At 41.1% G+C, this 25,014-nt stretch overlaps 1 protein-coding gene across 1 annotated transcript in view; it reads left to right on the top strand.

Annotated features, from left to right (window-relative positions):
- Positions 1 to 1,711: 1,711 nt before the first annotated feature.
- Positions 1,712 to 25,014, top strand: part of Taf3 (TATA-box binding protein associated factor 3) — a 143,113-nt gene continuing 119,810 nt past the window's right edge. The window contains exons 1-2 of the mRNA XM_005071716.4: positions 1,712 to 2,080; positions 6,810 to 7,052. Of these exons, the coding sequence (XP_005071773.1) occupies positions 1,915 to 2,080; positions 6,810 to 7,052 (409 nt within the window). The 5' untranslated portion in view covers positions 1,712 to 1,914. The remainder of the gene's footprint in view (positions 2,081 to 6,809; positions 7,053 to 25,014) is intronic.

Raw genomic sequence — 25,014 nt, 5'->3', positions numbered from 1 at the left:
CAGCTGGGGAACCAGGATAGGACTGAACTAGGGCCCCTGAATACAGGTGACAATGGTGTGGCTTAGGCAGTATATGAGGCCACTGGTAATGGGACCAAGATCTAACTATAATGCATAAACTGGCTTTGTGGAGCCCATTCTCTATGAAGAGACACTTTTCTCATCCAGACATGGGGGGGGCACCTTGGTCCTGCCTTAATGAGGTCATAAGACACACTTGGCTGACATCCTAGAGAGGCCTTAACCTCTCCGCAGAGCCGATGGGAGGTGGGATGGAGGAAAGAAGGGGACAGCAGAGAGAGAGGAGGGAGGGGGAACTGGGATTGGAATGTAAAAAATTAAAAATAATTAAAAAATAAAAATCTCTCACAGGTATGTCCGGCTATTTGAGTTTTACAAAATTCCAGATGTAGTTGAGTTGACAACTAAGAATAGCCACCCAGAAACAACTCATAGGAGGAGCCGCATAAAGTTGTAAACCTAATACGCAATGTTAGGTACTTGAAGTAAATGACAACCTCGATACTCATAGGTTGAATAGAGCCAAACTAGATTTGGGTAAGCTAACTAATCCTTTGGATTAGTTTGGCTTGCAAACTGAAACTTTTATACTGCATCCCTAACCCATTAGCAGACACCTGAAGTTCCAGCTACCATGGGTGGAAGGGTCACTTCAGCCCAAGGGTTTAATGACAGTCCTGATAGCATAACAAAACTGAGACTCAAAGGGGAAAAAAATCCAACTATTCAAAATCAAGCTATTTCATCAAAACATCTTATTTTGGGGTATCGTGCAAACATCAGGCAAAATTAAGCTAGGGCTGGGAGAAAGTTCCGAGGAAGGCAAGGCAACCACTCTCGGACATAACCAATCTCAAGGACTTAAATGAATGTTCAAACTCGTAGGATATTGTGTACTCCGCATCCTGGATAGACTACTGTGGTTAGTAAGGTGCAAACCAGAATTTAGCTATTTTAGAATAGAAAACGGCACCAAAATAGTATGTATTTTGCTCACTACTTTGGGGGCGAGCCGGTTCCTCTAGAGTGAGCGCGGAGGCCTTCCTCCCCCTAATTCCAGCTCTATCACGAAGAGCACTGAATAACACAACGAACAAACTGAATTTATTAGCTTAGTTTGCTTTTTGGCGACGAAGTCTTTCTCCGTGGCTCAGGTTGGCCTGACTTAAGATTCCGCTGCCTCAGCCTCCCGAGTGAATGCCTTGGATTTCATTCAAACCTCACAGTGGCCAGTGACCATTGCCCCTTTTGTTCCATTTCATTTTGGATATCATCTTACGTTTTATTAATTTATTTTCTTATTTTATTTTGGCAAAGGAAGACTGAATCGAATCCGCGTTCCGGGAAGTACCTTAAACGCCCAGTTCCCTCGTTCCACATTTAAATCTCTATCACCACTGTTAACGTTAATTCTTTAACATCCCGATGTCACACACGGCCTCCTTGGTTTGCCCCTCAATACACCGACATCCACCTCTTACTTTTCCGTCAGCCGGGAGAGAAAGACCCTGACACCTGTTGTCAGGGGGGCGCATACTCCACCTGCGCCCAGGCGCTCGGCTTCCGGCCGGTTTCCTAGGCCCTAGAGTCGATCTCGAGACTATCGCTGCGCTCCCACGGGGCGGAGCCTGCGCCTCCTCGCTCTCGGCATTCTGCTTGTGCTGCCTCGCCCCGGCGGCAGTCCAGCGGGAGGCGGAGCGAGTCCAAAATGGCGGCTCTCAGGCTGGCGCGCTCCGTGCTGCTGAGGCTTTGAGGTGGTCGCCGGGGGCCGGAGGGGGGACGATTTCCCCGCCGCGGGGCCCCCAGAGGATGAATCGGGGGCTCTGCTGAGGCGAGGCGGCGGGGCTGGAGAGCAGTGGCAGCAAAGGGCTGCGGTGGCGTCCACGCAGCGGGATGTGCGAGAGTTACTCCAGGTCGTTGTTGAGGGTCTCGGTGGCGCAGATCTGCCAGGCGCTGGGCTGGGACTCGGTGCAGCTCAGTGCCTGCCACCTCCTCACCGACGTCCTGCAGCGCTATCTGCAGCAGCTGGGCCGAGGCTGCCATCGGTACTCTGAACTCTGTGAGTACTGGGGCTGCGTTGCGGGAGGGCTGCCCCCAAGCCGGTCACGAGTGACACCTCGGCCCCCCCGGCCCCCTTTGGGCGTCCCCTCCAGGGCTGGCGTTCCGAATCCGGCTTCGAGGTGGGCGATCCTCTCAGACTCGGATGGTCCTGGGCTTCCACCGTCCCCTGCGAACTCCAGTCATCCCTTAGGTGCCTCTTCCTCATCCGCTAACTTCCCGCCACCAGCAGGGAAGCAGGGTCCCGGCTTGCAGCTCCACACCCCCTCACCTCTCCTGGTACTGGAATGGTGCTTCGCTCTCTCTCATTGTCTCGGGTCTTCTGCGGCCAGAGCCACCCCAGAATGCTCTCCACCTCGCTCACCTTGGTCTTTGCCTCCCTTGCCCGCAAACTACTACAACTAGTTGTCACAGGCGCTCCGTCTACCGGCCGTTTCTTACAAGGCTGGCCATTCTTGAGCTCCTAACTACAGACAGACTCGTTGACAGCTCTGCTCAATCAGGGTCGTTGCCTCTTTTTTTTCCTCCGTATCTGTTTCACAGACAGCATCTCCACTTGCTAGTGTTCGAGGCCAGCTTTGTCGATTTCGCTGAATAACTTTGACAAGCGTCTCAGTTACGCACGCAGTCTCCTCCTTTATGCCTTTATGTCAGTGTTGATGGAAGTGTGATGGGAGGGAGCATAGGTAGTTTGCAAGGTTTTCCGGGTAATCGGGGCTGCAGTACTATTGACTTTTAAGTGAATGCCCAGAAGTGTCTTTAGCCGGAGGATATTTAATAATTTGGAACGTTTCAATAGAAGCTACAGATCATTTTATTGATGTGCTAAGCCGCGCGCGCGTGCATGTATGTGTGTGTGTGTCCCCTATTGGGGGTTATACCATTTATTTAAATTAAATGATATGATTTGAAGGGGCGGGGGTTTCAAGACAGATAGTCCTGGCTTTGCTGGAACTAGCTCTGTATACCAGGCTGACTTTGAACTTACGATCTGCCTGCCTTTGGCTCGCTCAGCCCAACATAAGACTTTTTTTTTTTAATGTATAGTGTTCTGTCTGCATGTGTGCCTGCAGACCTGAAGAAGGTACCAGATCTCATTATGGATGACTATGAGCCATCATGTGGTTGCTGGGGATTGAACTCAGGATCTCTGGAAGAGTAGCCAGTGCTCTTAGCCACTGAGCCATCTCTCCAGCCCCCCTACCATAAGACTTTAAAGATAGTTAAGTTGTAGAACTAAATGTGTTTTGTTTTTTTTTTTGTTTTTTTTTGTTTTTTGTTTTTTACGAGACAGGGTTTCTCTGCATAAGTTTTGGAGGCTATCGGTCCAGCCCGGCCTCGAACTCACAGAGATCCGCCTGCCTCTGCCTCCCGAATGCTGGGATTAAAGGCGTGCGCCACCACCGCCCGGCTCTAAATGTGTTTTATAGAGCACTTTGTTCTGCTAAAGTGGTTCCTACCTTTAAAATTAAGACCTATAGATTTATTGTATTTTTAAGATTCCAAATGCTGTTCCTGTCAAAATAACCAAACCCCACCACAAATCAGATCCTGTCCATGATATAAATCTCATCCAGTCATTCATCTTTTAAAAAGTATCTTGATTATTTTCCATTTGCTACCATCTAAAAATCTTAGCAGCACACAGTTCCCTTTGTGAGCTAGCATTTTTTTTCCTCTTCTGCTGCCCTAACATACTAATCTGCAGCCATGCTGTGGTATTTGCCTTTTCCAACACATTTGAAACTATCCACTCCCATCCATACATTGTTTTACTGAATGTCTTTCTGGTCTACCAGCAGTATCACTTGAATTTTGAGATTTACTTATCACTTGCTCTGGGGAATTTGTGTTATTGACTGTCATGATCCTGTGCATTTTTCTCTTGTGCTGTTTATCATCTTGCTCCGTAATTGTGTGTGTGTGTGTGTGTGTGTGTGTGTGTGTGTGTGTGTGTATTCGTGTATGTATGTATGTATCCTGTCCCAGGAGACAAATGAGTTATATTCATATTCTGCATAAGTACATAACTGATTGGAGCACCCTAAATGTATTTGTATTAACCTAGGGTGTGGCCAAAATAATATAGAAACTCAGGAAACAGTTGACTAGCTAATGAATGAGTTCCTAAAATGCACCTTATTGGAGTGCTTGCTTCTAACTAGGGAACTCCAAAGTGGTACTCTTTCATTGGCACCTTGAAAATATGCCATGGCAGAATGGTTTTCTATCCTTTGCTTCTTTGCCTTCAAGCCCCTCCTCCATTGTCCTTGAGTATATTGTTACTATTATGTTTAAGGTAGATTATATTTTGTTACCTAGTTCCTGAACTAAAGGAAGATGTTACCTACCTTTTGAGCTTTCAAAATATCCCCTGAATACATAGTTACCTTTCATGCCAAGTAGTTCATGGATTTAAGCATTCCAAAGTGGCCAGGGGATTTTGGGTCTTTGTTCCTTCGTTCCTCCCTCCTTCCCTCCCTCCTTCCCTCCCTCCCTCCCTCCCTCCTTCCCTCCCTCCCTCCCTCCCTCCCTCCCTCCCTTCCTCCCTCCCTCCCTCCCTCCCTCCCTTCCTTCCTTCCATTGTATCTTATTTTTGATACAGGATCTTTCTATATAGCTCTAGCTGTCCTAGAACTCTGTATGTCTGTCAAACTAGCCTGAACCTCACAAAGATACACCTAATTCTGCCTCATGAGTGCTGGTATTAAAGGTGTGGGCCATCACATCCAGTGTGAACCTTTTTCTTTTTCTTTCTCTCTCTGTTTTTTTTTTTTTTTTTTTTTTTTGGTTTTTCAAGATAGGATTTCTTTGTAGCTTTGGAGCCTGTCCTGGAACTTGCTCTGTAGACCAGGCTGGCCTTGAACTCATAGAGATATTCCTGTGGGCACCACCATTGCCCGGCTGAGAACCCTTTTCTTTTTTTTTTTTTTTTTTTGGTTTTTCGAGACAGGGTTTCTCTGTGGCTTTGGAGGCTGTCCTGGAACTCGCTTGGTAGTCCAGGCTGGTCTCGAACTCACAGAGATCCGCCTGCCTCTGCCTCCCGAGTGCTGGGATTAAAGGCGTGCACCACCAACGCCCGGCGAGAACCCTTTTCTTAATGCCCATTTTTTTTCTAGTAAGTTTTCTTTTCCTTCCTCTCCCAGACCCCCCTTTATGAGAATATGATCGTCAGGTTCATTATTGCTCATTTGTGCTTGGTGACTTGTTATAAATGCTTATTGATAGTTTTAGTGGGTAGAGAGATGGCTCATAAGTTAAGAGCATGGGCTGCTCTCCAGAGTTCAATTCCCAGTAAACAGACAGTTTTAGATTGTAGGGTTGTAGATATTCATTCATTTACTAGACGATTGTTTCTTGAGTGTCTATACTGTTTTGGTCCTACCTTATAGAAATATAAATACAATCAGGGTGCTCAAATCAGTTAGAACATTAGCATTTATGAGGAATATGAATATAATCAATTTGTCTCCTGGGCAAGGGTATTGTAAGAAAATTGTCTGCCAGTGGCCTGTCGAGTAGGTAGAACTTGAAGCCACAGCCCTGTTTATCTGCCCTTTTACCTTTCAAAGCTCCCCTGAGCCAGGCACCATGGTTCACTCCTGTATTCCTAACATACAGAAGGCTGAGACAGGAGGTTCACTGTAAGTTTGGGGCTAACTACATAAAGAGCTCTGTATCAGTAAATACATATCCAGTTCTTGTCTCAATAAACTACTCGTTGAACCTCATAACAGCTTTTTAATTACCATAGTCATGGATAGAATATTATAAAAAAACAAGCATTTCATAAACCTTAAATCACTTTTTAAGAGTATATTGTGATTTTTCTGTTTTGCCATTGGTTATAATATCTCATTGTGCCTAATGTATAAATTAAAATTTAACATAGTTAAGCTATACATAGGCAAAAACTGTAGCTTATGTAGTTTGGTAGTGTTCAAGGTTCTGGCATCTACTAGGGTTGTTGTAATGTATCTTCGGAGAATAAAGGAGACCCTTCTTCTGTGTTGTTTTTTGAGACGGGGTTTTTCTGTTATGGAACTCTCTCTGTAGACCAGGCTGGTTTCAAACTCAGGTCTGCCTGCCTCTGTCTCCAGTGCTGGGATTAAAGGCATACACCACCACGCCTGGCAGACAGGAGACCATTTTTTACTGAGGCAGTTACAGAGAAAATACAGAGTTGGGGGAAAAATATCTGAACTCTTTGGCAAGAAAAGAGGGGCCAAGGGGAGCATCAGAATGTCTGAGACTGAGACTATGAGGCATGTAGAATTTAAGGTGGTTTTGTTTTTACACTGATAGTAATAAAGACTTTTATGAGAAGTGAAATGCCTGCTTATTATTCAGTAAGAGGAAGAGTGAGTATTATTTTTCTTTTTTTTCTTTTTTTTGTACATCACTGAAAGTGTTTGGATTTTTGTTGTTGTTTGAGATAGGATTTCTCTACATACCCTGGCTGTTCTGGATTTCATTATATATACCAGGTTGGCCTTAAACTCTGTCTCTTGAGTGATGGGACTAACAGTGTACCACCATAACCAGCAGTCAGCTTTGTATTATTTAAGTAATATGATTATCTGTTTAAAATCTAATAAATATTTTCCTGTAACTAGGGTTTAAATAAGTAATGTTTTATTACAAACTATATATTTATAATATGCCTTAATATTTTGAAAATAATCATGGACTCTTTCCATTGATATGGTTTGGTTTTGATTTTATTTCAGATGGCCGAACAGACCCCATTTTGGATGATGTTAGTGAAGCCTTCCAACTTATGGGGGTTAATCTGCATGAACTAGAAGACTATATTCATAATATTGAGCCTGTCACCTTCCCACATCAAATTCCTTCATTTCCTGTTAGCAAGAACAATGTCCTTCAGTTTCCTCAACCTGGAAGTAAAGATGCAGAGGAAAGAAAAGACTACATTCCCGATTACCTGCCTCCCATCGTGTCTTCTCAAGAAGGTTTGTGTCCTTTTGTATTAGTGACTGCTTTGATGGAGGTTTTAAGTCTCTTTAACTTTCTGTACTCTATTAACAGAAACATTCTAGAAATGTAGTCTCAGTGTTTTAAAGTGATTTACAAATTATTCTAAGCTTTCAACAGACATGCTTGCTGCTGGCGTTATCAGGCAGAGTCGTGGTGTGAGGAAGGTTCTTTGTGATGGAGTATTTATCTGCTTTGTAACTTGTAGACAGGAGAGGACAGAATGTGACCACACAGAATCTTCTGGTAAATGTATTATACAAGAATGAGATATTGAGTTAGAAGACCTTCAAAACAAAAAGGAAACCTTAGGGCTCTCCTCTCCTCCCGTTATTAGATTATTGAAGAGCTGAATGCACCACTGTATACATGGGGAGAATGAGTGTATTGTGAGTACTTGCTGATATGAGGCCTAGCTCTGTTGTTTGGTAATTTTAGGATGAGTAGAAATATTTCCTTTGGGCCATTTAGAACTTTTGATTATAAAGAAGGTGGAGATGCAGCTCAGTTGGTAGTGTGCTTTCTTCCTACATAGGAAGCCTTGAGGTCAACCCCAAGCACTGTATAAAATCAGGCATGATGGCATATGCCTGTAATGCCGGTACTCAGGAGTTAGAAGGAGGAGGATCAGAAATTCAAGGTCATCCAAGGCTACATGGTGAGTTAAGGTCAGCCTGGGCTACATGAGACCCTGCCTCAAAGAAAAGAAGGCAGGCAGACAGCTGGCTGGAAGGAAGGCTGGTTGGTTTGCAGGGTAAGCAGAGTCACAAAGACAGAAAATGAATGGTATTTGCTAAGGCCAGGGGAAGTAAGGAATGGCGATTGATGTTTAATGAGAACAGATTGGAGTTTGGGAAGACAATACAGTGTAGAGATTGATGGTGGTGATGGTTGTATGAGAATGTGAATATACTAAGGACCACAGAACTGTACCTCTAAAAGTGGCTAAAATGGACTGTGCATGGACTCATATAGCATTTATACTTTGTGAGTGGCCTATTTCACACAACATAATGTCTTCAAGCCTTGTCTCCAGTGTTAATGTGACAGCATTGTCCTCTTTGTTTTGTTTTTGTTTATTGAGACATAGTTCTGGCTATCCTGGAGTTTACTTGGTCTCCAGTTTGAGACCAAGCTGGTCTCAAACTTACATATCCTCTACCTCTGCCTTCTGGAGTGCTGAGATTAAAGGCAGGCGCCACCATGCCTGATGCATTGTCCTGTTCTTAAGGATGGGCTGTGTGACATTTGCATATTCTACATCTGTTTCACCACCTCTTAATTGGTTGTTTTTAACCTGTCGCTTCCTGTGAGTAAGGCTGTTATGGCCTTATGAGAATTGAGCATATATCCTTGTTTATGTCCATGCCTTCAGTTTTCTTAGGTGTATACCCAGAAGTGGACATGCTGTGTTAGAATAAAATACAGGGTATAGAATTTTGTTAGTTGAGTGCTGGGCATTGAACTCAGGAGTTTGCACATGCTTCTCTGCTGAGCAACCCTTTATTCTGTAAAACTTTATTTTATTACATTTTATTTATGTTTGTGTGTGTGTGGTTGCAGCATGTGTATAGAGATCAGAATTGGATCTTTCCTTCAATTATGTGGGTCCTGAATATCAAAGCCATGTCATCAGACTTAGCAGCAAGCTCCCTTACCTGCCAAGCCATCTCTCTTACCCCAGTGTATATCTAATTTTTGAAGACCCATACCACTGTTTTCCAAAGTGGCTGGCATCATTTACCTTCCAACCAGGAATGGCCAAAAGTTGCAGTTTCATACAGTTCATTTTGTATAATCTCTTGTTCCCCTAGCTTTTGAAGTATGATGTGCTTGTTTTGTGGGCTAGGCTTAAACTTGAAGTAGGGTGTTTTACACCCTTGTGGCCATGCTGATTGTCTGAAAACTGGACATTCGCTGGAGTTGTGAGCTTCCTTGTGGTTTGGTGGGCTGCCATCAGACCCTGGCTCTAATGTGCAGTGTGTTTCACTGCGAAGTACTGGTGCTGTAACGCATCATTCTGAAAATGAAGCCCTGTTCATGCTGGCAATAGTCATGGTAGACAGGGCAGGTACTTACTGTAAGCTTTCTTCTTTACTTCCTTGGGAGGTAGTGGTGTATGTGAATGGTTAGCATTGTGGTGCGGGTGAGTGCATGCCTGTGGAAGTCAGAGGAAGATGTCAGCTACCCTGCTCTTCAGTGTCTGCCTTATTTCTCACTGAGGCGTGGCTTTACACTGAACCTGGAGTTTGCTGTTTTTTGACTGGCCTAGCTGGCCAGTGATGCTTTTTTTTTTTTTTTTATCTGCAACCCACAGTGCTAGGGTTACAGGTGTGCATGGCACACCCAGCCTTTTACAATATGCTGGGTATACAAGTACAGGTACTCATTCCTATCCAGCAAGCATGCTTACCCACTGAGCCATCTGTCTCCCCTTCACTGTTAACTTTTTGTTTTGGTTTGGTTTTGGTTTTTCTTGAGAAGATTTCTCTGTGTAACAGCCCTAGCTGTCCTGGAACTAGCTCTGTAGACCAGGCTGGCCTCAAACTCAACAGAGGTCCATCTGCCTCTGCCTCCCAAGTGCTGGGATTAAAGGCACGTGTGACCATTGCCCAGTTTCATTGTAACTTTTTAAAGTTATTGTTGTAACTTTTTAAAGTTATCATCATTCTCCAGTCTGAGCCTGTTAAGAGGCAGACTGATCAGTAGCCCAGTACTTTGTCTTCAAGATGTTGTGGAGAAAAAGAAAAAGATGGTCTTGTGAAGGAGTTTGTGACAGAGCTGAGGGTGCTCCATCAAACAAAGCGCACCATCCGTGGGTGTTCATTGGAGTGAAGTACTTACAAGTCCTGCTTTCTCTTCTTTCTGGTTCTGCTGGCCTATCGGACTGTGAACTCTAGGGTACATCTCAGCCTCTGGCAGCATTCCTTAGTAACTGCTGAGACTTCTTCTCATCACTGCCTTTGGTCCATCTGTGTTTGTGACCTTTATTTACTGTCGGGGAAAGCTTACTTAGATGCAGTTCTCTTTTTTCTTTCTATTAATTTATTTTTTTACACTCCAGTCCCAGTCCCCACCACCACCTCCCATCTGCTACTCAGAGAGGGTAAGGCCTCCCCTAGGAAGTCTACTAAGTCTGTCCTATCATCTTGTTGAGGCAGGACCAAGGCACTTCTACCCTCCACATACCCCTGTGTGTAGGCAGGGCAAGGTATATCTCCATACAGAATGGGCTCCACTAAGTCAGTTCGTGCATTAGTGTTAGGTCTTGGACCCACTCACTGTCAGTGGCCTCATATATTGTCTCAGTCACACCATTGTCACCTATATTAAGGGAGTCTAGTTCGGTCTTATGAAGGTTCCCCACTTGTCAGACCAGAGACAGTGATGTAGTTCTCTTTAAAGCCTTTATTGTTTAATGATAACGGTTTTTTAGCTTAGAAAACTACTTTTGTTATATCTGATTTAAACAGAAATTATCTACTTTTAAAGTGTATCTAGTGCATTTAAATACCAATATTAATGAAATATTTGGGGGCTGGGCAGTGGCCAGATAGTATTGAACTGGCTAGAATTCTATTGTCGTCTTTGGTAAGGCTTTGCCAGGTGGTCCTGGAATTTCTTTTTTGTTGGTGTTGATAAATGTGGTTGCTTAAACATTCAAGATATCTTCATGAAGATAGTACTAAGAATCCATGAAACTCAAATGCTGGGGAAGAAACAAGGAATTACAGGATGAAAGTAAAAAAAAAACCTAACATATCAGTAATCAGTGGATCAATGTTTTAAATATTTCATTTATTTTTTTAGTTATTTAGTTTTTTGTTTTTGTCTTTTGTTTTCCTGAGACAGGTTTTCTCTCTGTAACAGTCCTGACTGCCCTGTAACTCCCTTTGTAGACCAGGCTGTCCTCAAACTCACAGAGATCCACCCGCCTCTGCCTCTAAAGTGCAGAGATTAACGACATGTGCCACCACTGCCCAGCTCATCAGTGACTTTTAAGATGATGTGGTCATGAGTTTTATACTAGTGAATAAAATAGAGGCCAAGTGAGCAACCAAGATTTACATGTATTGTCATGTATGTGCCATGTGACTGAGCTAGAATAGGCCATCCTCTCCCTCCCTGCCTTCCTGGAGTTGCTTTGCTTGTTTGTTTTGGGGGTTTATTTTGCCTGTTTTCTTTGAGATAGGTAGTGTTCTCATACTATATCCCAAGTGAACATGGACTTCACTATGTAGTCCAAGCTGGCCTTAAATTGATGAACAGCTTTCTTTGGTGCTGGGATTGCAGATATCTTTTGTAGCTTAAAAACTTTAGCCCACATTCATTGTGCCTTTTAAAGCTTTCAAAATTGAACTATTTTGCAATTTTCTTATCTACTACCTACTAGACCTCCTACTTAATAGTTAAGTTGCTTAATAATTTGAAAAGGAAGGGTTCTTTTTATGAATTGGACTTATGCTGGGCAGTGATAGTGCATGCCTTTAATCCTAGCACTTAGGGAGGCAGAGGCAGGCAGATCACTATGAGTTCGAGGCAGTCTGGTTTACAGAGTGAGTTTCAGGACAGCCAGGGCAACATAGAGAAACCCTGTCTCGAAAAACCAAAGAGTCAGGAGAGAACTGGACTTATGAGGCTAAGGTGTAGCTTAGTGGTTAGAACATTTTGCATTTGCTTTGAATATGCAGAGCCCTGGAGTCAATCCCTAGCACTTCAGAAAACAAGAGCAACAACAAATAAATAAGAGGCAAGAAATTTGTACTTAGAAAATTGTGGGTTTGTTTTCCTTTATTTTTATTTGTTGTAATAAAATTCTTATAAAGTGATGGTTATCATATTTAAATGCTGCTAAATAAATATAGATAAACTATCAGCTTTATGGTAAGCAGTGAAAATACATGAGAAAAAAAGAATCATTGGGGTACTTTTCTGGATTATTTGAAGTAAAATATATCACTTAATTTTTTTGGTGTTAGAAACCATAAACTTAGCCAGGCATGGTGGTGCATGTCTTTATTCCCAGCACTCGGGAGGCAGAACCAGGTATATTTTTGAGTTTGAGGCCAGCCTGGTTTACAAAGTGAACTCGAGGACAGCCAGGGCTACACAGAGAAACCCTGTCTCGAAAAACCAAGAGGGGGAACAAAAGAAAGTAAAAGAATCCATATCATTTAAAAGAGAAACAGCTATACTTATTTATTTACTTTAATTTTATGTATATGGGTGTTTTATTACATGTATGTCTGTGTACCATATGAGTGCCCAGTCCCTATAGATGCCATCCGATTTCCTGGAACTAGAGATATGAACAATTATAAGCTATGTGAGTGCAGCAAGTGAGCTTAACTTCTGAGCCATGCTGCAGCTCCATATGTACTTACTTGAGACAGAGCCTCTCTTCATTGCCTAGGCTGGTCTTGAACTCCGGTCTAAGTGAGTCTCCCACTAAAAGTGTACAAGAGCCGCCTTTTCTTACATAATTGCCAACACTTATGCATTATCTCTCTGATAGTAGCCTTTTTTTTTTTTTTTTTTTTTTTTTGGTTTTTCGAGACAGGGTTTCTCTGTGGCTTTGGAGGCTGTCCTGGAACTAGCTCTTGTAGACCTGGCTGATAATAGCCTTTCTTAACCAGTGTGAGATAATGTGAATTCAGTTTATAATTCCTTAAAGATTAATGATGCTGAGCATACTTAAATGTTTATGTTAATATCTATATGTCTTCTTAGACTACCCATTGCAGTCCTATAGCTATCTCCAGTTCAAGATCAGGACTGTAGGGATTTTGCTTTTTATGCTACATCAGTATGTGTTTTATCTAAACTAAGAGTTCCTGTTCTCAGGGATAATGATCATAGCATTAGAATATTCTATAATTGCTCATTTTCTTATCTCAGAGCACACTTCGTATTGATACTGTCATTTATGATTACTAAAGCAGGTAGAAGCATTTTGTGTTGTTTGCACACAGTATCTTATCCACATTTTGAGAAAGCTATGTTTTCACTGCCAGGTCATATAGCTACTTTCTTGTGTTTTCACACCTTGTTGCCCAGTGTTTGAGTGTTGAGTGTGTTTTTCTCAACTTTTGATTGTCGGGGTGTTATTTTGGTATTTAATCACATTTTGCTTTAAAAAATTGCAAGTGTGGTTACATAAGCTCCTTTGAATTACTATGGAGTTGCATCCCGATGAATATATTGTAACTTGAACATATCATAAATTAAAATGCATGTATAGGCAAACCCACAGAGCTCCTGGAGAGAATTCCCTGTGTACTCAATAACCCGGGGCTGGGACTTCTTGACTCTGCCAGCATCTGAAGAAACTATTGAACATCCAAACCTTGAGGTACAGTGCCTCATTTGCATCATCATAACTGCTAAAAATCATAAGCTGAATAGTTGTTTAGTCAAGACTGCCAGTAGCTTTGGTGACTTTCTACGAGGTTCAAGATAGTTTCTTAACTTCACAGTGCGCCCTCTTCTGTTGCTTTTGTGTAATGCCCCCCAAATACTGTAACTTTTCTATCCCTGTTTCCCCATGCTGTTATCTGGATCTTTCCTTTTCCTTCAGGTTAGTTTTCCTAGTGTTCGTGAATTTTTAGTGTCTATGTATTACTTTAAATTATAATGTGGAACCATTAAGGGAAAGCAAAGTTTGTGCCCAAATTATAAGTATTAGTGTTTTTTAACTTGGTGCACAATAAGGATGAAGGATATGAATGCATTTTTTAAAGTATGTGTGGTAAGATAGTTCGGTTGGCAAATGCTGGTACTGTTGAGCAGGGAGGACTCCAGGGATGCAGTACCCCTGCAGACCTAATAGACCTCCTTTCATCCGCCAGGAGAATGATCATAGGAAAGAGCATAGTTGGAGCATGTTCCATGGATAAGATCTGTTTATAGAGCTAGTTGTATCAGAGAATTCACTACACAGGAGAGCCAAGATTTCATAGTTGGGAGACTGTGTGGCTGATCAAATATGTAAATACCCAGACCTTAAAGAAATTGATGTTGAGTTAAAGCTTACAGTAAGGCCATATTCTAACACCTTTTATGCTTTTTGTAAAAACAGGAGTCAGTTAGATTTTCAGGTTATGTAATATGCCAAGGACCTTGGGCCCAGGGCAGACAAGGATCTGTTTTTGAGCAGCAGATGTACTTGCTGTACAGCAGATGGACGGAGGTCTGAGCTACTAAGTTGTCTTCCATGTGCCAGACATCCACTGTGACCCAGGCTTGGGACACACATCCTCTCACTCATCTCTTGATTTACTGGAAGTATTTAAAGATGGCCCTGCTTTCATTGTAGAATAGTGACCTCATGTTCTTTCGGTTTATTTTTATTTTGCTGAGGTAGGGTCTGACTGTAACCAAGGCTAGCCTGAACTTGCAGTCTTTCTGCCTCTATTCTCCATTGCCTGAGTACTAGGACACTGGCATATGCCACTATGTCTGGTTTACTCAGTTCTTAAGTAGAAATTACTAGAAATCTAAAAATCAGTTCTGTTACAGAAGATTAAGTGTTAATCTTGAGGTTTTTGGATTATAGTTTCGAGTTAGCTGTCTAACTGCATTTGCACCTGATGCTATAGTATCTGCTGTTGCCACATGATATTTGCTATACTGACTGATAGCTTAGCATTTACTGCAGCAGAACAGTACAAAGCCATTGCCTTTTCTCTCTTAAATAAGATAGGCCTGGTAAATGGAAATAATTATGATTGAGCTGGGAAAATTGTTTGATCTGGTAAATTGGGGGATAATTACTTCCTTGGGATTATAATTGAATGGCATAGGTTATCTTTCTATAGGTCTTGGATGTGTTTTTCTGAAAATAGACTCACATTTGCCATTGTTTTTCCTGAAAATCTATAGTAGGTATAATGATTGACATGGCACATAGCTTCAAAACCGTAATGCAGTAAGTGTTCTTGAAATTAGTCGCCCCCTGAGTCTTTCTAACCTGGGAATAACAGCAGTGTGTAAGGTGAAGCACATAGTAGGGCTTAATTTGCTTCTGTGTAGGGGATTCTTCTGCATTCTGCTTGAGGGATACTTCTTTGCACTTCCACTCACACAGTCCACTTACACAAGTGTAACTTGCTTCGAAAGGTAGTTAGTCCTGTAAGAAAGGTGAAAATATGTGGGACTGTGTTTCACCTTCTATATTTGCTTTCCACTGGTTTGTAATAATAGATTTATTTCTAGTAATTGTTTCTTTTATAGTTTTTAGTTTCTTCTTTTGAAACCCATGGATATAGTGAAGATATTTTTATTTAGAAAATTTTTAAGTATAGTTACTTGCATCTTATTTTACCAAGGGGGGAGGGCAGGTATGCTTCTCACTTTTTGCCTCTCCTCTTTTCCCTGCAGTACTCTCTCTCTCTTTTGTTCTCGCTCTCTCTCTAGCTGTATAACAACTTTTGTTGTGGTACTAATTAACTTTTGGCAATTGGGGCATTCATTGTGTATTACAAAACCTGGTGTCTAAGATATATACTTTCCCCTCATTTCATCAGACTTGGTTTCAACTAACTACTAACAATTTTTGTTTGTTTTTGTTTTTTGAGACTGCGTTTCTCTATGTATCCCTGGCTGTCTTGGAACTCGCTCTGTAGATCAGACTAGCTGCAAACTCACAACTATCTACCTGGCTCTTCCAAGTGCTGGGATTAAAGGCATGTGCTACCACCACTGCCAGGTTCACTAACAACTTTTTAAAGATTTATTTATTTATTTTATGTATATGAGTGCTCTATCTGCATATACAACTTTATGTGAGAAACGGGCACCAGATCTCATTACAGAAGGTTGTAAGCCACCATGTGGTTACTGGGAATTGAACTCAGAACCTCTGGAAGAGCAGACAGTGCTCTTAACCTCTGAGCCATCTCTCCAGCCCCTCAACTAACAATTTTTAATAAAATGTTATATAGTCAAAATATGAAGTTAGGTATACACTGATATTGCTGGTAATATTCTTACTTGTTTTATTCTCATTGGATATGTAATGACCTGTAGTGTAAGATTGGTCCTTTCTACTGTGGAGGTGACTGCAGTTCAGTGACACCCTTTCCTTTCTTGTTGGTATCAAATGCCAGAATGTTTTAAAAATTGTGAGTAAAAGCAGCTTCAGCTATTTATTCATGACTTGTTTTAGATCTTCTCATTTCCATTTTTCCATTTAGCTCTGGAGTTTTGCTGGGCTTATCACATGTAAATCTGTTGAACATGTTTCTGCCTTACAGAAACATCTGCATCTAGAACAGATTCCCTATTAGCAAAGTTCCATGTTGTCTTTTCAGAAGTCAAGTTTCCTTTCCAAAGTTTAAAATTCTTATCCATTGTTGTATTCTTTTCATTAAATGCTTTATTTTTAAACATTATCGTCTAAGTTCCAGCAAAAGACATGTTAGAAATGAACTCATTTCTCCATTCTAAAGCAGCAAGATTTCTTTATTTCTGTAGCTCCTTCTCTACTGCTTTATGAAAGAGCATTTGGGTGACTGGAGTCGTGTCTCTTTCCTTCTTAGATTTGGGTCATGTGTTGCAGTGTTTACTTGTATCCTTATATTTCTTTATTCTTTGTACGTTTTGAGCAATGTATCCTAATTTACTTATCTAGTGTCTTATCATTGGGCACCGTCCTTATTTTAAGATGTCACAGTCTCACAGCTTAGCTCCCTGTGTACATTTTTCTTTCATATTATTTCCTTATGACAAATTCTCAGGAGTTTGGTGGTCAAAGGTATAAACGTGTTTATGATTTTTGACACATCTTACACTCTGGTTTCAGAAAGACTCGTGTCCATTTACAGAGCTACGATGAATGTGTGATTAGACCGCATTCCAACAGTCTCACTAAAGCTGCTTTTTTTCTCTCCTAGTAGCTTAAATTAAACATTTTCGAAGACAAGGTCATTTGTTTCTTAAGCTTTAACTTAAAATATAGTAACTACCAAAAACCTTAGCACTCTTGCCCCTGGCTAGAATTATGGCCACTGAGATGATTTTAATGTCCTCAGTGTCCCTGTGTATGTCTGTAAGTATGCATACACATGTGTGTGCAGTGACCATTTTAGTGTTGTTTAGCATATATGATCTTACATGTTACATTTTCCATGTGACTAATTCACACCTGTTCTGTTCTAACCATTGACTATTTTCTGTTTGCTGGACAGTTGGGAGACCTGGGCTAATGGTAAATATATAAAGTGAACTAAAGTGATCTGGTTTGAGTGGGCTAGTTAGTCACGATCAGCTGTGTAGATGGAAGATTGTGTTTGAGATATGTAGTATTGTGGAGTTATGCAAGTTTGTTGGGTAATTTTGTCTGGAATGCTTACTTAGCAAATATTTGTATATATGTGCCTAAGGAATTAACCACTCATATTTAAAGTGAAAGTTGAGAGGTCTCTGAGATAAATGTAAAGAGTACAGTTCTGTGTTGCTGGATAGTCTATCCAGCCACCATTATAAATAGACACACGACAGGCCACCCTGTTAAACAGTCACAGTTCCAATGACACAGGAGAGGCGTTCATTTTGTCCCACCATCTCAGCTGAGCCTGCTAACTTAGGAGATGCTTTATTTGCAGTTTTTGCTTTTATGTTTTTCTTTTTTTCCTTCTCTTTTCTTTTCTTTTTTCTCATGAGACAATGTCTCATCTATCCCAGGCAGCCCTGAGCTCAGTGAGGATGACTTTGAACTCCTAATTCTATCTCTCAAATGTAGGATTATAGACAGGCACCCCTCACCCAACTGTCTGTAGTTGTGTTATTAGCATAAGTTGTGTAAACGTGATACACCGTTGGGGTCCATGGACTCCAGTTTTTGTTGTGAGTTTCATTTTGAACAGTTTTGATGTTTGTAAGGATTAGAATTTCGTGGTTTGTATTATTCCTTAGAGGTTATAAAAGAACAGAGAAAGATGTACTTCTTGTGGCCTTTGGATCATTTGTAACTTGAAGGCAGAATGAAGTTTCCTGAATCTTCAAATAGTTTATATTATTTTCATAAAAATTATTATTCATCAACTACTTCCAAATTTGCCTTAAAAATGTAAAATGTTAATGAAATGGAAAATTAAGTTGCTTAAAGAAAGATGAACCAGTAGTGAAATAAAGTTTTTCCTATTTTGGATCTGGGACTATCATATTTCAAGAATGTGTTTTAAAAGGATGAACAATGGGCACGATGGTGTTGCCTTTAATCTTAGTCAGCGTGGCATGCATAGCAAGCAAGGTTCAGGCCAGCCAGGGCCACAGAGAAACACCTTTTTCAGCAACAAAACAAAAAGCAAAAGCGGACTAGGAAATCATTTTTTGTCTGGGTTTCTTTTGTTCTACACAGCTAGAATGTTTAACTATTTTATTTTCCATGTATAATAAAAAGGACAAAGCTGATTTGTTTCACAGTTATTAAAAAGACCAATACAAGGATATGGAGAGAGTCAGGAGTAAGTTCTTCCAGAGAACTAGAGTTCTGTTCCCAGCTTACAGTCTTCTATAACTACAGCTTCAGAATATCTGAAGCTTTCTTCTGTCCACTAGGACACCTGCACTGCACTTATGTGTACAACAGACACTCATACACAGAATTAAAAGGTAAACCAAATTTTTTAAAGTTTTTTTTTTTTTTTGAGACAGGGTTTCTCTATGTGTCCCTGGCTATCCTGGAACTCACTCTGTAGACCAGACTGGCCTTGAATTTACAGAAATCCTCCTGCCTCTGCCTCCTGAGTGTTAGGATTAAAGGTGTGCACCACCACTGGCCAGCTAAAATAAATCCTTTTTAAAAATAAAAGAAAGAAAAGTAAAAAAAAATGCAGAGGTAGTGTTTTGGGTTTAATGGTGATGATGATGTCAGTGGCATTGCAGACTTTAAGTCTATAGATGATAGTATTTGAATTTCAAATTTTTAAAATCTTTTATTTGTAGGAGCACACAAGTATAGTCTCTTATCATTTAACAAGAAAGGTTTTATCATACAACAAGAATCTTGAGACAAGAACTTAAATTTTCTTACTTCGAAAAGCTATGTAACAATATGAAAAATATTTTATATAACAGTATTTATATAGTAATGGTTAATATATTTTATAGTAAAACATTGTTTTGTTGATTTTTTTTAAAAAACTGTGTGTGCCCACGTGTGTGCACATGTGTACACAGGTACACTTGGATCCCCTGGAGCTGAAGTTACAGGCCATTGTGAGCTGCCTTACAAGGCTGCTGAGACCTGAACTGTGGTCCTCCACAAGAGCAGCAAGTGCTCTGAGCCATCTCTCTCCAGTCTTCTAGTAGGATCTCTAATAAAATTGTTCTCATTGTCCTTTATACATTCTATAAGTTATACACAAAATGAATTTTGAAATGTAAAGATTACACCAGATTCACTTGCTAAATGGCAAGGACTGTGTTTTCCAACATAGAGAGGGTTAAAGTGAGAAAGAAAAAAAGAGTACTTGTCAGATCTAATGGCATTGTTGCATTTTAACACCTGTCTTCAGTGCACAGCCCTAATTGTGGCTGACAGACACAATTGGGAATATTTAGGGAAACTGGTAGCTCTGGAGCAGTCATCAGTGGAATGAAAACTCAGGAAGTCCCAGCACCGGGGTAGAGGAGAAGGCTCATTTTTCCTTTCCTTCCATGCACAGTGTGTTCAGATTAACTTTAAAGAGCACGAGAGGGAGGTCGGAAGACTTGGTCTACAGTTGGGTACTACCTGTTTGTGGGGCCCATCTCAGCAGGCATCCAGTCATCAGCTAACAAGTCTTGCCAGGCTCTTGACAGCTGCCAGATATCCTGCTGCAAATTAAATATGAAACAGGGATGGACTTAGTTTCGAATTTAAAGGATTTCTTCAAGTTCAGCTTCAAATGAAGTTGTGGGCGCATGCATTTTTATTAAAGCTGGCTTTGTTGAGAAGAAAGGGATAGCTTGACTGTCTTTGTGGTTTTATAGAAAATGCTGTGGGAAAACAAATGCAGTTCAGTTCTGTACCTTTCCATGTCTATGTGGTGCATACAATAATTTTCCTTGTAAATATCACAGGATTGGCAAGTCCACAAAAGTGCAGCCTGTTAGTGAACTTGTTTGTGGTTTTCAATAAATGTTCCATGGCAGAGTTCATTTGAAGCTTTTCTTTTTCAAGTTTGTCTTTCTGTGTCTTAGTAGTAACAAGAAATAAAACATAGTGAATTAGATTAGACCTTGAGGAACAAGAGGCTGGATTCTGGATTTGAAGAAATGTTAGCTATACAAACAGCATCTGTGTGTCCTTTACTGAAGTAACACGAACGTATCTGAGGGTTTCTGCACACTAACCCTGTATTTACTTATTTCATTTGTATTTGCTTTTTGCCATTTAAAAATTCACTAAAACTCTCCTCTTCACAGTGCCAGAAGTCTTTTTTTGAACCTAGTACAGCAGTTGAAATAGAGCTCTCGTGTGTGTGTGTGTGTGTGTGTGTGTGCGCGCACGCATGCTATATATACACATATGCATGCTAAGACAATATACACGTGTGTGTCAGAGCACAGGCTCTGGTGTCAGTTCTTACTTCCTACCTGTTTGAGACAGGATCCCTTACTGTTGGCTGCTGGGAATGAAAGACACTCCTCCAGACGTCCTCCTGCCTGTGTCTCATCTTGCTGCGGTAGCACTGAGATGATGCTCCCACCATAGCCAGCTTCTCCATGGGTTCTGCATTCTACTCAGGGCCTCACACTTGTGCGGTGAGCTCTGGACCCACTGAGCCATTAGCTCATTTGTATTTTGGTTTGAGATAGGCTCTTACTAGCTCACCAAGACTGGCCTTGACTTCACTCTATAGCTCAGGCAGATCTTAAATTTATAACATTTATTCTTCAGGATAGTCATGTAAAGGTAAATGTTTGTGATAAAAGTGTTGTCAACTTCACAGTTATCAGGAGTCACCTGGGCAGAGGGCCTTTGTGCATGTACCTGGAAGATTACCTTGCCTGTGTTGATGTGGGAAGGGCCTTCATAACCGTGGGTAGAACTGGTTCTTGGGCTGCACTGACTGAAAGGGAGGGGGAACTAGGCAAATGTTAGGTCATCTTGACCGGATGCAGTGTGGCCAGTTCCCCGAGGCATCTGTCACTGTACCTTGAACTTTGAGCTAAAAATAAACTCTTTCACACTTTAGTTTCTTTTGTCTGAGTATTTTATCACAACAACTGGAAAAAAAAACTACTACAGTTTTACTTTATAGGTGAGCAAAATGAGGTGTAGGGATGATAACTTTCAAGATCATACCTTAGAACCTGGTGGTGGAGGGGGAATCTGAGGTTTATTTTATTTTATTTTATTTTATTTTATTTTTGGTTTTTCGAGACAGGGTTTCTCTGTATTGTTTTGGAGGCTGTCCTGGAACTCACTCTGTAGACCAGGCTGGCCTCGAACTCACAGAGATCCGCCTGCCTCTGCCTCCCGAATGCTGGGATTAAAGGTGTGCGCCACCACTGCCCCGCTGGGATCTGAGGTTTAAATTGAAGCAGTTTAGCTCTGAAGAACTCTTTTTCTCAGTTACTGGCCCATTTTTGTAGTTAGAATCAGTTCCTATGAGTGATAGATACTCCGTGAGTATGGAATGGAATGGACTGGGGTCTACAGGAAGTTTCAGAGATCCACCAAAGAGCAACAGGCTTCACTTCAAGTGTGGAAGCCACATCATCTCCTAGTAGTACCCCTCTAACCTGCACAGGGTGCTTGTTCAGTCAGCAGCAACACTGTGTTTTTCTGTCCTCACTGGTGTGTGTGTAAGATACAGATCTTCTGATTGATCTTTCAGGAGTGAGGAAGCCATGCACTCCCTCTATTATGGTTTGATGGAAAACTCCTCTTATCAATTTGTGGGAGGCAAAATCCACAGCACACATAAAGCTAAGGCGGATGGTAACACACATGATAATACAAGCCAGCCTTACAGTGTATTTTGTAATATTTAGAGATAAAGGTTTAACCTGGTGGTGTTGGCTCAAGCCTTTAATCCCAGTGCTCAGGAGGCAGGGGCAGATCTCTTTGAGTTCAATGCCAGCTGGGGCTACACCGTGAAACCCTGTCTTGGAGGGGAAACGTTTAAGTTTGGGGTTTTAGATCCCAGTTTCCCGAGACTTGTATGTCAGTGAAGTGTCTTAGGGTACTCTGCATGTAATCATCCCCTGATAGGCTCTTGGGAACTTTGGCTCTTTGAGTGAGTTGTTAGGAATGATGCTGGCTGCTAAATCCAACTATGACTGGTATGTCAAGATGTAACTCTTCTGGGCTCAGTGTTCCACAAATATATCCCACCACCAAGGAGGATGAGGCAGAAGAATCATGACTTGATGCTAGCCTGGGCTATAATGTGAGATGCTAACTTAGAACATGAAAACAAAATAACTTCCTCCCACATGGGCTCCTGCCATTGTGACATAAGCTGCTATTAGGACCCTCAGCAGAGTCAGAACAAGTATCCCCCAGGTTCCTCTCCACTCCATGTTTTATGTGGTACTCGAGCCTCTAGAATTGTGAACCGAGTAAGCCTGTTTTTTATAAAGCCAGCCTGCCTCACCTATTCTGTTGTAGGACCAAAAAGAAGTGTTTATTCTCCTTTGTTTACTGGGTTCATACAGCACATTTTTTTGTTGTTGTTGTTCTTGTTTTCTGATTTTATGTACCAAGCACTATTGCATACTCAGAAAACACAAAAGTAGTTTGTGCAGAAACACAAAAATCCCCACTTTTGTGTTTAGACTTAAATGGATGGAACAAACAGGAAATAATAAGCATATAACAAATAAGTTATGTAGCATATTTACAATAAATGCCATGGGGAAAAGGTAGAACATTAGAAAGGAAAATGAAAATGCTAGGTATGTGGAACAAGAGTTCATTAAATTACATTGGGGGCTGGAGAGATGATTCCAGTTAACAGCACTTGTTGTTTGTGCAGAGGGCCTGGGTTCAGTTCCCAGCATCCATAAGATGGTTCCTAATCATCGATAACTCTAGTTCAGCATATTGGACCCCCTTCTCTGACCACCAAGGGCAACAGACATGTATATTTTGCATACACACACACACACACACACACACACACACACACACACACACACACACACACACATATACAGGCAAAACACTCAATAAAATAAAAATAAAATTTAAATTTTGTTGTCATGGAATATTATAAAAGATTCATTTAGCATCGAACATTGATATAAAGGAGAGATAACAGTATCTAGGGAAGAGACAACAAGAAGAAGGAAATCTAATGCAAGGCCCCAAGAGGACACGTAGCTAGGGTGTTTGAGGAACCACAGAGGGGTCAGTAAGACTAGAACATGATAGAAAGCAACAGGAAGTCCAGAGGAACTCCCAGAGGTCATCTCAGGAGGCCAGGTGTATTATTTACTCATTCTCATTGAGAAGGATTGAAGCATCTTAACATTTTTAAAATTCCAAATACAAAAGTAAAAGGATTAGAATACTTAGCTCCCTGTGTCCATCCTTGGCTTCACAGGTAGTTCATAGGCAGTTCTGTTCATTACATTCTCATTCATTCCTTCTCTGTCCAGGCTGTCTCAAAGAAAACCTCTAAATCATATTCTTTCATCATAATTTAAAAACCTTTTTGTTTTTCAAGACACCGTTTCTCAGTGTGGCCTGTATAACTTATTTGTTATATGCTGCGTCCTGGAATTCACTTTGTAGACCAGGCTGGCCTCGAACTCAGAGATCTGCCTGCCTCTGCCTCCCAAGTGCTGGGATTAAAGGTGTGTGCCACCACTACCCAGCTAATTTAAAACCTTTTTTGTTTTGAGATACGAACTCGTATAGCACAGCCTGGCCTCTTGCTTGCTATGTAACCAAGCTATGCCAGAACTACATTCATTCATCAGTTGGAAACATAGTTGGCTACTGATACATAATTTTGATAAATATCAGCAAAAATATTCTATAGCAATCAATTGCATAGATGGGTTATATGACAAATAGTACTATATTTTTAAATTATATTCTATGAATCCTTTATGTCACTAAAATTTAAACATAGCATATGTGCACAGTGCCATGTCCCAAAGCAGGTGCTGACCATTCATCAGGACACCACTCCGTTTACTTAAACTGTTATCTAGCAAGTGAATCCAGTAACTGATTCCATTGTGAAATGATTTAGCCCTCTGACTGGGGAATTGAAAATTGAGTAAGCAGAAAGAACCATTGGTTTTACAAGAATCATGTATGTAAAACTCAGCAGGCATAGCTAGGAGCTCAAAGTAATCTGTCAACAGTGAGATTGCAAATATTCGTAGTTTGTATGTTTAAAGATTTTTTATTTTATTTTATGCATATGGGTGTTTTGGCTACATGTGTGTGTGTGTGTAGGATATGCATGCCTGTTGCCTACAGAGGTTAGAAGAGGGTGTCAGGTTCCCTGGAATTAGAGGTAGGAATGGTTATGAGCCACTATGTGGGGGTCAGAAATGAAACCCAGGTCCTCTGCAAGAGCAGCAACTGCTCTTAACAATGAGACATCTCTCCAAACCCTATAACTTTTATTAAAAATTTGCTGCTAATTTCTGGAAAACTGTGGCCTCTAAGCTACCCCTAGATGACTAGAAGGAAACATATGGCCCAGACAGTAAGTGCTGTGTGTCTACTGTTGTGCTGGACCTGGGAAGATACATGTGTTTGGTTAATTCAGCTAATTTTTACTGAATTCTCAGGTCTGTAACACACCACTCTTTGTACTGACAGATTGGGTCATTTTGGCCTTAGCCTGCTTGACATCTCATATATTAATGAGGAGGACTAAGTTGAACTTCACTCATTTGTTGTGATGTGAGTGAGTGAGTGACTTTCTAGTCTCTGAATGCTAGAAGAATGGTTTCTCCGTGGAGCAGCTGTGGGCACACAGC

Source organism: Mesocricetus auratus, unplaced genomic scaffold, assembly GCF_017639785.1.
Source record: "Mesocricetus auratus isolate SY011 unplaced genomic scaffold, BCM_Maur_2.0 Super-Scaffold_100013, whole genome shotgun sequence".
Lineage (NCBI taxonomy): Eukaryota > Metazoa > Chordata > Mammalia > Rodentia > Cricetidae > Mesocricetus > Mesocricetus auratus.
Note: the sequence above shows the minus strand (reverse complement) of the source record. Positions and strands in the feature narration are given on the sequence as shown.